Source organism: Meleagris gallopavo, chromosome 1 (assembly GCF_905368555.1).
Source record: "Meleagris gallopavo chromosome 1, MGAL_WU_HG_1.1, whole genome shotgun sequence".
NCBI lineage: Eukaryota > Metazoa > Chordata > Aves > Galliformes > Phasianidae > Meleagris > Meleagris gallopavo.
The window spans coordinates 47285290-47296874 of record NC_139404.1 but is presented as its reverse complement, the minus strand read 5'-3'; the positions used below and the strand labels follow the sequence as shown (position 1 = coordinate 47296874).

Genomic DNA, 11585 nt, shown 5'->3' with positions numbered 1-11585 from the left:
CAAGGATTTCCTTCCATAGTCCCACAAGCACAGTGGCCCTGGAAAAGTCTTGTAAATTTGCACTCTCTGTCATTCAAGTAAGCTGCTATTTCTGGTATAACTACAGTTACCATGGCTACACAGCTCATAAATAGGGTCAAAAACCTCAGAGATGTCTTAAAGCTATTCCTTAGAATAGGGACAAACCCGGCCAGAGTTGATGATGTTCCCTTTAGGACCATTGCCCAGATACCACACAGCCCCGCAGCTCCTGGAGATCTGCTCTGGGTGCAGTGGCTGCTGCTGTGGTCTCAGAGCCTGGGCAGGGGTAGGGATAGGGACTGTGGGCTGGGAAGGGATCATCAATAAGAGATAATGGCTTTAAGCTGCACCAAAGGAGGTTCAAGTTGTATATCAGGAAAAATTTCTTCTCTGAAGGAGTATTGAGGCTGCCCAGGGAGGTGGCAGAGTCACCTTCCCTGGAGGTGTTCCAGAACCATGTGGATGTGGACTGAGGACATGGTTAATAGGCATGGATGGATGGGCTGACAGTTGGATTAGGTGATCTTAGAGGTCTTTTCCAACCTTCATGATTCTGTAATTGTATGATTCTATAAACAGGTACCCCATTCCTGGGCAAATGTCCTTGTCCAGTTAGGTCACAGGGCTGGTGCCTGCAGCTCTGCAAAAGGAGCAAAGCAGAGAGGAGAAGGAAGGAGAAGAGAAGGAAAATAACCTGGTCATGGTGGAGAATAGGAGAGAACACAACAAGCAGGACTGCTCTGGGAGTTTCTGCCACACTTACTTGAGGACCAAAAATAGCACTGGAAATTTTTTTCCCACATATCCACTTTTATAAAGAGAAATGGGCCTGCTTTCCCTGGAAAAACAGGAAAACAAAAGGAATATTTCAAAAACAAACAGCCTGGAAACTATAAATTTATAAGGTTAAGAAAAGGAAGCCTGTAAGATCTCAGAACAGCAGGGAGGAGGAGGCAAGAAGAATGCAAGCAAAAGGACTACAAAGACTGGGGGCTGCAAAGCCAATTTTCCCAGCAGCTCTGCCCACACAGGAGAAGGCAGAGAGGGAGGGGGGAGCCCCCAGAAACCTGACTGAAGCAGATGGAGGCATGGGAATGAGCAGCAGGGATGGGATGGAGCCTGCTGCCAGCGGGCTGCACCTGTTTATATCCATACAGGCAGGTTCCTGCCCACAGAAACCAATTTTGCTGTCAGGAGCCGCTGAGTACCATCAGCCTCAGTGTGTTTGTGTGCAAGTGCAAGAGAAGAGGCAACGCCAACGTAATCATAGAATCACAGAGTATCTTGAGTTGGAAGAGACCCATAAGGATCATTGAATCCGACTCCTGGCTCAACACAGCAGCACCCAAAAACCAGACCGTATATTTGAGAGCATTATCCAGACATTTCTTAAACTTCAGCATTGTTGCCTCCATCCTCTTCCTATGCCCAGAAAGAATCGCAAAGTCCCCAAAAGCTGCATGATCATCCCCAGACACATGGAACTCTTTTTCTCTGCTGGCTCTCTGCTTGATGGGCAGGCTCTCAGCTGCACTCAGGATTTAACTCCCTGTGTCCACTCTTAGAGGTAGGACTTATTGATTGTTCTAAATGTAACCCCAGAGTCTCAGTGAGAATATATCTCCTTTACCTTCAGCCATCTGGAAGACCTGTCTGTGGGCTCTGGCTCAGATGCTGTGCCAGACCCTTCTGCCAGGGCCACTCATGCTAGGCAGCTCCTGTCCACAGAATCACAAAATAGTTTGGGTTGGAAGAGACCTCAAAGCTCACCCAGCTCCACTCCATGCCATGGGCAGGGCTGCCACCTGCCATCTCAGGCTGCCCAGGGCCCCATGCAACCTAGCCTTGAACGCCAGGGATGGGGCACCCGCAGCCTCTCTGGGCAACCTGTGCCAGTGCCTCACTGTCCTCTGAGTAAAGAATTTCCCCCTAACATCTAACCTCTCCCCCTAACATCTCCCCTCTTTTAGTTTAGGTGAGTGCACAGTGAGGCCACGTGAGCAGACCTTCACCAGAGCCAGTACACCCAGAGTACTGCAACTTTGCCCCAAGGTTAGGCTAAAGCAACACAGCGCTGCTGCAGCTGAGGATGAAAATGATCTTCTAGCACTTTCCAATAGGACCCTGGTTCTTATCTGCAGATACCTCTCACTTTTTCCAAATCTCTTGCACAGCTCTCCCAGGCAGCCACAATGGACAACAGAAATGTACTGGAGGTATGAAGCCCCACACAAAATAATGCGTATTACTGCCAGTGGGGTTTCACTGGGCTGGAATTAGGGCCAAAGCCCCAACTCTTTCCTTTCCGTACCTGCAGGGTACCAAGGCCACGCACTGCCCCACGTGGGCCTGTCCCTGATTGGCGCCTGGTGCCCTGATGTCACCTGCTGGCAGGGTATATCTGTGGGAGGCAGGACGCCTCGGGACTTTTTTCTACCCAGGCTGCAGGACAGGAGTTGAATGGTTTGCAAGAGGAGCCTTTAGGACTGTGAGTATTTTCAAGGAGCTCCATGCAGTGAAGCGGGGGAGGGGGAGGGGGGGAAGAGGTATGTGCAAAAGAAGCTGGTGTCTTTTCCTAGCTTGGATTTTCATGCTTGGAAAACATGAGTGCACCCAGTAGCTGAGAGAGGTAGTTGTGTTTCTGCACAGTTGCTGCTGTTTCCTCCTACCGTTAGGATTGGCTGCTGGGGCATCAAGGCACATGCTGCAGCACTGGTGTGTCCCAGGCTCCGCCATCCCCCAGGACCACCCTATTTTTGGGGCTGAGCAGTCCTCGGTGGGGGTTTGTTGGCAGTGCCTGGCTGTGGGCTCACTCCTGGAGTTCCCAGGGATGATCAGGGCATAGGGCACATCAGTGGGAAGCTTGTACTAAGCAGCACTGCATCTCCCATGTGAATGAATCCCTCCTTTGATGTCACCCCCTAACTGAGATAGTCTTTCCAGTAATCGCCATCTGGTAAGCTGTTGTGGGAATACAGTTCAACTTGATGGGTGTTCCTGTCTTCTGGAGTGCATCTTTCATTTAAGAAGAGTTGTGAGATCTTGTCTAGAGCACTGCATCAGAAAGGGCTGAACCTGCATTTGCTGTTTCCATGTCTATGATTAGCCAACTCAAGAGACTAAGACTGCCTCCAAGACTCCCCACAGGCATCTTATATTGGATTCAGTATGCCCCGATGAAAGCCGGCCTGCAAGGAAAATGCCTGTGGCTCTCATGAGGTCAAGAAATAATTATCCAAAGGATTGAAAAATTGAGGGTGTTTCCTCCTGGATTCTGTGTATTCCCAGTGCATCACTGCATGGAGGGCTCTGTGTCTGACACCCTTGCAGCACCATGAAGACACTAGGCACGTGGTGGATTCCGTACTTGAAGTTATCTGATAAATAAAGAAGAGACTCTGTTCTGAATCTGTCTGAAGAAAGTCAAGTGAGGCATCTGCATTATCTGCCAGGGAAATTTTCCATAGCAAATCAGAGATTAAGGGGCAGGAGGAGGCAGATTAAAGAGTCAGCACTTGACAGTAGTATTCAAGCCTCTTTAGGTTCAAAGAGAACTAAAAGAAGGATGATTAACCTGGCCAGCTACCCAGAGGTGGGATATCTGACGCAATTGAGATAAGCACATTAATGAGCATTAGGTATAATTAGCAGTTGGACGCAAGCAAGGCTCTTACCCCAAGGATTAAGCCCTGAACTGAACAGAAATGCTGTCAGGGGCAATTAGTAACTCCTTGTCAGAGGAGGGGGCAGAGGAAGTGTGTGGAAGAACACCTTGTTCCCCAGCAGCCTGCACGTCCACAGCTGCTCTTGCCCACGAGTTGCATCCCAGTGCTGGCAGCAGCTGAGGAGCTCCAACAGCCTAGGAAGCCCTGGGGCTGCATAACACCTATAGGAGCCAGAGGAGACTCATCTGCACCCAGCATTGATCAACTATCTGCCTGGTGTGGGACCAGGGACCAGCCAAGTAATAAGGTACAGGGAGGTTGGGAAACACCGCTGGGAATATGCCATCCCAAGGCAGGGGCAGCTGATAATGAGGAGTGGGAACTGGGACAGGATGGGCTCCAGCATGAACCAAGGCACCTCTGCCTGTGGGTGATGGCAAGCAAGTCCCACCAGCTCCATAGTGGGAGGGAAGCTAGATTTCTTCTGCCAGGTGGAGGCTGTTTGTGACATTAAGGCTGCTTCCTGCCTCTGCCCTTTCTTTTGGTGATGTGTGGGAATAATGGGTAGAGGGATACTGGTAAGGAAGGTGATAGAATTGTCCCTTTCCGTTATTTTGAATGCTGTTTCTTGAATTCATGCATGTAAGAGACAGGATGAAGTGTGATTTCGAGAGATCTTTTTCTATCCCAAATCTCACGTATAGAAGTAGCTGGTATGTGGACACAGCTACTTTGGATTGGGACCAAGTAAATTCCAAGGACTGTATCTTCTCATTGATATTTCTCAATGGAATGAAAGTACAGACTCAAAGAACTATGGGGAGTTGCCTTCAATGACCATTTTGTGATTAAGGTACCATGCTGGCAGACAGCAGTTGGCAACTTGAGTTGGGAACTAAGTCTGAGCTCAGTTGCCTCTTACAAATTTTGGCTGTCAGGACAAAGGGTTGGAAATCTGTTAGCCAGTTTGTTTCTCTGGTTGTACTTTTGGGAGCAGCCCTTGTAGTGGGTGCCAAGCATACAGAAGCTCCAATCACTGCACCTCCTGTCCCTTTCTGCAAGAGATGAAGGTGACAGCATGTGCCTGTCCAGCCCCAACGCTGTGAGGATAGAGCCGTAAATACTGGGCAATTGCTCAAGTTCTTCAGAGAACAGCCGAACCAGCAACTTCTCTGAATTGAGCTGGTCCTTGTGTTTGTGGGCACAGTGTGCTTGGGAAGCGCTGTGTTACAGGCAAAGGAATAGCATCTGTGCATCCTTCAGCTGCAGACACAACCATCTGCTGCTCCATTTGGGGCTGCTGGAACCTTTCCAGCCTCCTGCACGGGATGTTACAGCTGAGACAAGAGCCTGGGCACAAGTAACAGGAGAACTAGCATGCCTCTAGGTGTTTTCATGAGGATCCATTCTACTGCTATCACAGATGGAAGGATGTCAGGGGAGAAGTATTCCCAGACTGCCACAGATACAGAAGCATGGCTCTTCATCTTGCACTGGTCTGCCATTGACACAGAAGGATTGTTTGGATGCTGTTTCTCCTTCCGTCTCAGGCTTTGCTTTCAGCACTCTGGCTATTTCAGGCACTGACAAAGATGCAGACTATTCTCTAAACTAAGAAAAAAAAGAACACTCATTTTTGATGGCATTTATAGTTCTGAGATTAGAAGTCTGGAGTGTCACTGCAGGTGATATTGGGGATTAGGCCCGAGCATTATGATGACATAATAGGATTACCTTTTAGTACCAAAATCCTGAAGTTAATTCCATCAGCTATTCCATCAGCCTGCCTGCACAGGGACAGAAACTTGGAGACAGGAGTTATATAATGGTCATGGGGAAGAATGTGACTCCAGGGAGGAGAGAAAAAACTGGCAATTATTTTTGTCCATAAATGGATGTGGTCAAACTGCTCTAGCACACTAATTAGCACAGAATTTGATCAAGCTGAGGGTTCTCCCTTGGGCACTGGAGAGAGTTCCTGCTGTTCTCTCTGGGTTTTCCATGCAGCAGCTCTCAGGCAGGAAAGGTTTTTCCCACACCAGAACTGCTGCCTGACAATTCTATAGCCCCTGAGAAGTGGAACTTGGCTTATGTGCAACATTTTGTCATGAAGTCAATATATGTAATATAGTGCTTCAAAACATCAAAACGGACAACAGATACTATGGAAAATTACAGGCTTTTATCTCCTCAATCCTCAGAAATTAGCATCTGTCTAAACCACAGTTTGCAATGCTTTGCATTGGCCTTCACCATTTTTCAGAAATTCTGTGCTATTTCTCATAAGGTTGGCATTGGTAAACTTGAAGCCTTAAGTGCAGCTGCACTCAGACTAAAGGCCCATCTAGCTCAGCATCCCATCTTCACCAGTGTGCGGAAGGCAATGCGTAGGCACAGACACAAGAACAAGTGTTGTATATCATGATGATTCCAAATAACAAGATAAGTCTCTAAGCCATAAGTCCATAAGCATGCCTTTATGGCTCCTAGTAGTCATATTTAGAACTAGCAAGTAAAAACTCTGGCTCTACTCTTGTGAATGCAAACTGGAAGACAATAGTGGCTAAACCTGCCTATCCTGCCCAAACCATGGGGCAAACTGCAGCAGAAACCTGTCTCCAATAATCCAGCCATGTCTGAGCAGAAAAAGTGTAATTCTCTTCGATTCCACAGGTCATTGGGATTATTAAGTTACTTTTCATTCCCATCAGGAATGTCCACAGTTTGTTATCTTAATTCTAGCATTCACAATGAAAGGCAATGCTTAAACTGCTTGCTTTGTATGCATAACAGTCTTTCTTTATGTTTTGTATCCTCATGTTTAATCCTGTCACAATTCTACTTCCCACAATTATCCTGTCACAAGACTATTGGTACCTAGATATGATAAGCAAAGTGTTGTGTCAGTCCTTGCCACTCTCTTGCAGATAGAGGGATCTGAGTGAGGCATACTTCTGGCAGTAGCTGAACGATGAGCGAGAACCCCACCACCAACCTTACCACTGGAGATGCTCCCACTGGTCCCACCACACCACGGAAGGGCCCTCCCAAGTTCAAGCAGAGACAGACAAGGCAGTTCAAGAGCAAGCCTCCTAAAAAAGGAGTAAAAGGGTAAGGGTATTTTGGAAAGAAAAGAAACTATTCTAGTTGGGTTGCTCCTCACTGTTGAGCTGTGCTCCTGTGATAACACCTTCCACCAGGAAAGGAACCAGGAGGCTTCTCCTGCCCCATAGTGTCATCAGCTCTCTTGTCCTGGTGCTGGCCCACCTGAGCCTAGAGCTGCTGCTCATCATCTGCTGCCCACACTTCCTCTTCCCTGTCTGGGGCTGTGGGGCTTCTCCCCTTGGTATTGCTGTCCCAAACTCACCCTTCACCTGCTCTTTTCTCTCCTAGGTTTGGAGATGACATCCCAGGCATGGAGGGGTTGGGCACAGGTAGGCACTGCAGAATGTTGCTGTTGTGCCCCTCTTTAACATAAATGCAGTCACTTTTCAGCACAGTAGAGGTCTGTCTGGGGTGGCCTCTGTCTGTCTGGCCTCTCTGCAGCTCTCAGGGTCACTGGAGGAGGTCAGTGCTCCTTCTGCAAGCTGCCATGGCCATGCTCATGCTTACATACACAGGGCAGAAAGGCTGTTTAGTCATGCTTCATTTTTTGGATACTTTCACTTGGCTGCAAGTGGGCTTGTTTGTCTTTGTTTTCTGCTAATACTCTGACTAAGAATTTCAGCAGCATGAGGTTCTCAAATAAATGCCAAGTGTTAAGCTATTAATAGCAGAAAACACAGTAACTAAATCTCAGTTAGAGAAGTATTTGTGCTATCACCAAAATCCTAATTTTAAGAATGTCATGAACTCATTTTGGACTGAAAAATACACACTGAATGACCTATAATTAGTCAAATAACAGCTGCACCTATCAATGAGTTACAGGTCCTGAACGTGTTACACTAAATCATTCAGCATCTGATTTAAGACTGCACATCTTCAAGGATGCCACAGTTTGGTTACAGACAGTTTATAAGAACAGGAGAAACCCCATAACCAGAATGAATTTTCACACCAGTCTCATCACTGAAGCAACCATAGTCATGTTCACAGAGAAAGATGGCATAGGAGAAAATACAGTGATCTGGTTCAGACTGGTAGGGTAGTACCACATTTAAAGAGCTCATTGATTCATTTAATTTTCAAATGGAGTCTCACTTTTCCTTTTTGTCCCACATTTTAATGTTTTCTCAGTAAATCAGCCTTTCTGTTCATACAGTAGAAATCCAAGAAGTGCTGCTCCAGAATCCATTTATCATTCTCTCTCTTTTGCAGATATCACGGTGATTTGCCCATGGGAAGCTTTCAGCCATCTGGAACTGCATGAGCTGGCCCAGTTTGGGATCATCTAAGGTTCCAGCATCTCTACTGGTGTCACCTGGTGACTCTACAGATCCCAGCTTGGTCTTCATCACCTTTGACACTGATTTCTGGCCCTTATATCCACTTGCTCATGAGCAGGGTTTTGTAAGAGCTAGTTATGAGAAAGTCCTTTGCAAATTAATTTGGCAAAGAAGTTATTCAGGACCCTGAACAGATTGTATGCTCCATGTGAAGAAACTACTGAAAATGTCTTAATGCCTCCCTGCACCATACCCTGTCTTCTCCCACTGTTGTAGATCTTCACGTGTGCGGAAAAAATAGGAGGCCTCATTTAAGCTTTTCTCCTGGTTAGCTGAGATAGTGTGTGCATGGGTGTGCATGTATGCCCAGACCTAATTATATCAAACTCATTCTTTTTTCTTCCTTCCCTCTCTGACAGCTTTCTATATAGGATTTCCATGGGTATGTTCCCACGTTATCTGGGACACCAACTAGTTGCCAGGAGTGCATTTGTAGAGAACAAAATCAGAGTAACTAGTCCAGACATTGGGCTGCTTTTATGTGGGAGAGCCTTCCCCAGGGGTTTACCATCAGGAACCTGCTGCTAAGATGCACCTCACCAAGAAATGGGGAAAGGGCTTGGAAACGTTCTCTCTGCCCACCAGCTATGGGTCACAAGACTCTGGCTGTTGTAATCCTGTTAGATGAAAATGTGTGTGTCTGAGATCAAAAGCTAAATGAATTAATCCTGCTTTTCATTTCTTTTTGCTCCCGAGTGGCCGTGATGCCAAAGAAATGACCCTCCACATGACATTGTGTGTCCTTTCCTTAGACAGCAGGCCCCTGCATGACATTTGCACTGTCCCCATGCCCATGCATATTTACATGAGGAGTTTGTTTCCAAGGACACGCTGCTGATTACAAAGACAAAAAATCATTACCAATTGCCACTAGATAGTGTTGGTAGTTTCGTTTTGTCTAGCAGAAGATAGCATTGCATTAGGTAGCATGGGCAAGTCTGTCTCATTGCACTTAGCTGCAGGAAGGCTCTTCTACTCACCCTCTGCCAGCTCCAAGCCCCAGAGCCCATCTGGATGTTCCCCCGGGAGAGATAAGAGCGGAGCAGGTGGGAGGCAGGGGGAGGTTAGGATGTGGGTTTGCAGGCAAGCACAGAGCAAATCCACTTAACCTCATCAATTTGTGTCTCCTGGTCTCTGGCAGCCTCAGCATTGGTGAGCAGCGAGCAAAGGCACCCACATTCCCTTCTGCCCTGCGCTAAGGAAGGAGTTTCATTTTGGTCAGAGGCAAGGAGCAGGCATTGTTGTAGCTACGTGATATGCATAAGAGCAGACGGCATTTTTTATCATTGCCTTCAGCTTCACAAGCCTCAGTGCATACGAACCGCCTCCCCCTGGTTTGTCTTTCCTATGCTGAGAATGTTCATGAGCAGCAAGGAATGGCTGTGATGAGGAAAGCAAGTCCTGCCTAAAAGATCAATCCCCACACATAAAGCATTGCTATAAATCCACAGCTGTGCTATAGTTACCAGCTGCTGTCATGGCAGAAGTAAAAGCCAGCAGTTTTCATGTAAAATATAGCTCCAGCACCAGAAGCTAAAGGAAATTCTCACTGGCAGCCCAGAGTAGAGCTTTTATTATTCAGTGCTCCTGTCATTAGCAGCAGCAGCAGCAAAGCAGCGAGTGGCTCAGAACAGCAGTGCAATCACAGCACTGGAGTCATGTATCATTTAGCTAATTGCTGCACACAGCTATTTCTATGGGCAGAGGCAAGTCTGTCCTTTCTGCTCACTCCTCATTTCTCACACCTTTCATATCTTTTAAGGCTTTTCTTCTTTCCGTATGTGTTCTGAATGTAAGTGATATTTTATTTAGCTTTTCTAGCAGGAGACTGATTTCATTTTTCCTCAAGCATGTGCTAGCCCTCTCCTTTTGTGGTTAAATGTGAATGTTCCTATGTCAGTGCTCTTGTGCTTTTCCTCCCATTTCACTATCCTGTAGAATGTGATCTTTATTTCACTTTCTCACTCTGTGAAAAGACCCACTGGATCCAGGTTTGCATCCTGCAAGCTGGCTGCCTCTATTTCCATGGAGCTTTTCCTTTTTTAAGCAGGAGTACACCAAGAGGAGGACCTTCAAATTAGTTATTTTGCTCACTTGTCATCCCAGGCCTTGGGAAAGCAGTACAAAAATAGTGAGATTCTCAGTTAGAAAACACTGGGGTAAAAGCAAAGCTCTCCTTAGCCCAGAGACTGAAGTGTTTCAGCAAAGGGGAAGGTCTTCATGTAGTTCCATATCAGACTGCCATAACCCCTGCTCCCAGCAGAACCACACCTCCAATGGGAACACACATATACCCCTGTCCCATGCCTGACTGAGAAGCTTTGCCAGAAGATGCTTTGAGTCACCACAGTTTGTTAGTTATTTTTAAAATAATTTATATGATTAATAGAAATGACATTTGTTCCTTTATTTGTAAGGAGTTCAAAGAGGAGTTTTAAAACATTCTCATGGTTGTTTTGTCTGAGACTCAGAGTTTTTTCTAACAAGATGTAACTCCTGAAGCTGTAATTTCTCAAGTAGTAAGAGATGGCTGTGGTGCAAGAAAGCAAATATATTTAAATAGTTTCTAGAAGGACTTCGGTCTATATACATTGAAATATGTTATTCTTTGTTCTTTTACTATAAAAACATGTCAAAAGCAATAAAAAATAATAAAATACATTTTTAAAATCCTAAAAATTTAGTCTGACTTACTTTCAAAATATGTCCTGAGAAAGGCAGATGACTCAGCTTTTCATTCTAAAATCCTTTCCTTAGGAAAGCTCTGAGTGCCAGTCACCCCTCCTCATGAGAGAAAACTAGCTATTTATCTCCAAACAATAGGCAATAAAGTCTTAACTGTGATATCATCTAAGAAGCAATGCTCCTGAGTGATGATTGGTGCATTCTCCCAGGCGTGCTGTGCACCATTTCCTCAGGGCTGAAATCTTTTAGGCAGCTTTTTTTTTTCTTTCAGGACTGTGCAACTGGGTGTCAGCCTGCTTCCAACCCATAGTAATTTCCATAGCAATAACATAGTTCCTTCTCATTGCTATTACTGCAAAGGAGAGCTACACCACTCGTGTCCCTTTGCTTCTTGTTGTAGTTGAACTTTCTACAGTTCCATAGGAGTTTCAAGCTCCTGAGGGCTAAATTCCTGCTGGTACATGCTGGTTGGTCTCATTTCTTTTGTACCATCTCCAGAGGTTCTTTCTTGCAGCTCTTCACTGAGTGCCTAATTCAAAGTCTTTTGGCTTTGAGTGCTGTCTCTCCTGTGAAAGACAAATATTAGTTAGCCAGGCATCTTTTTTTCCTTTTTAATTGAATCCTTTCCTAACATGACTTTGAAAGACAATGAAAGTTCCTTTAACGTGGTTGCTGCTGTTCAACAGTACCAGCTTTAAAGTTGAGATTAGCTGATGCCTGGAAAATTCTGTATCACACCAACAGTGCCATCAGAGATGAGACCAAT

The 11585-nt window shown here is 46.0% G+C and overlaps 1 protein-coding gene across 2 annotated transcripts; it reads left to right on the top strand.

The window, feature by feature from the left end:
- Window positions 1-2443: 2443 nt before the first annotated feature.
- Window positions 2444-10851, top strand: PDE6H (phosphodiesterase 6H). 2 transcript variants are annotated; one of them, XM_003202180.4, is made up of 4 exons: window positions 2444-2509; window positions 6614-6797; window positions 7080-7120; window positions 8007-10851. In XM_003202180.4, exons 2-4 carry the CDS (start codon window positions 6658-6660, stop codon window positions 8081-8083), a joined length of 258 nt encoding a protein of 85 aa, XP_003202228.1. In that variant the 5' UTR covers window positions 2444-2509; window positions 6614-6657; the 3' UTR covers window positions 8084-10851. The 2 variants fall into 2 exon arrangements, with proteins under 2 accessions (XP_003202228.1, XP_019469701.1); XM_019614156.2 differs by lacking the exon at window positions 2444-2509 and adding an exon at window positions 3845-3993.
- The last annotated feature ends 734 nt before the right edge of the window (window positions 10852-11585 follow it).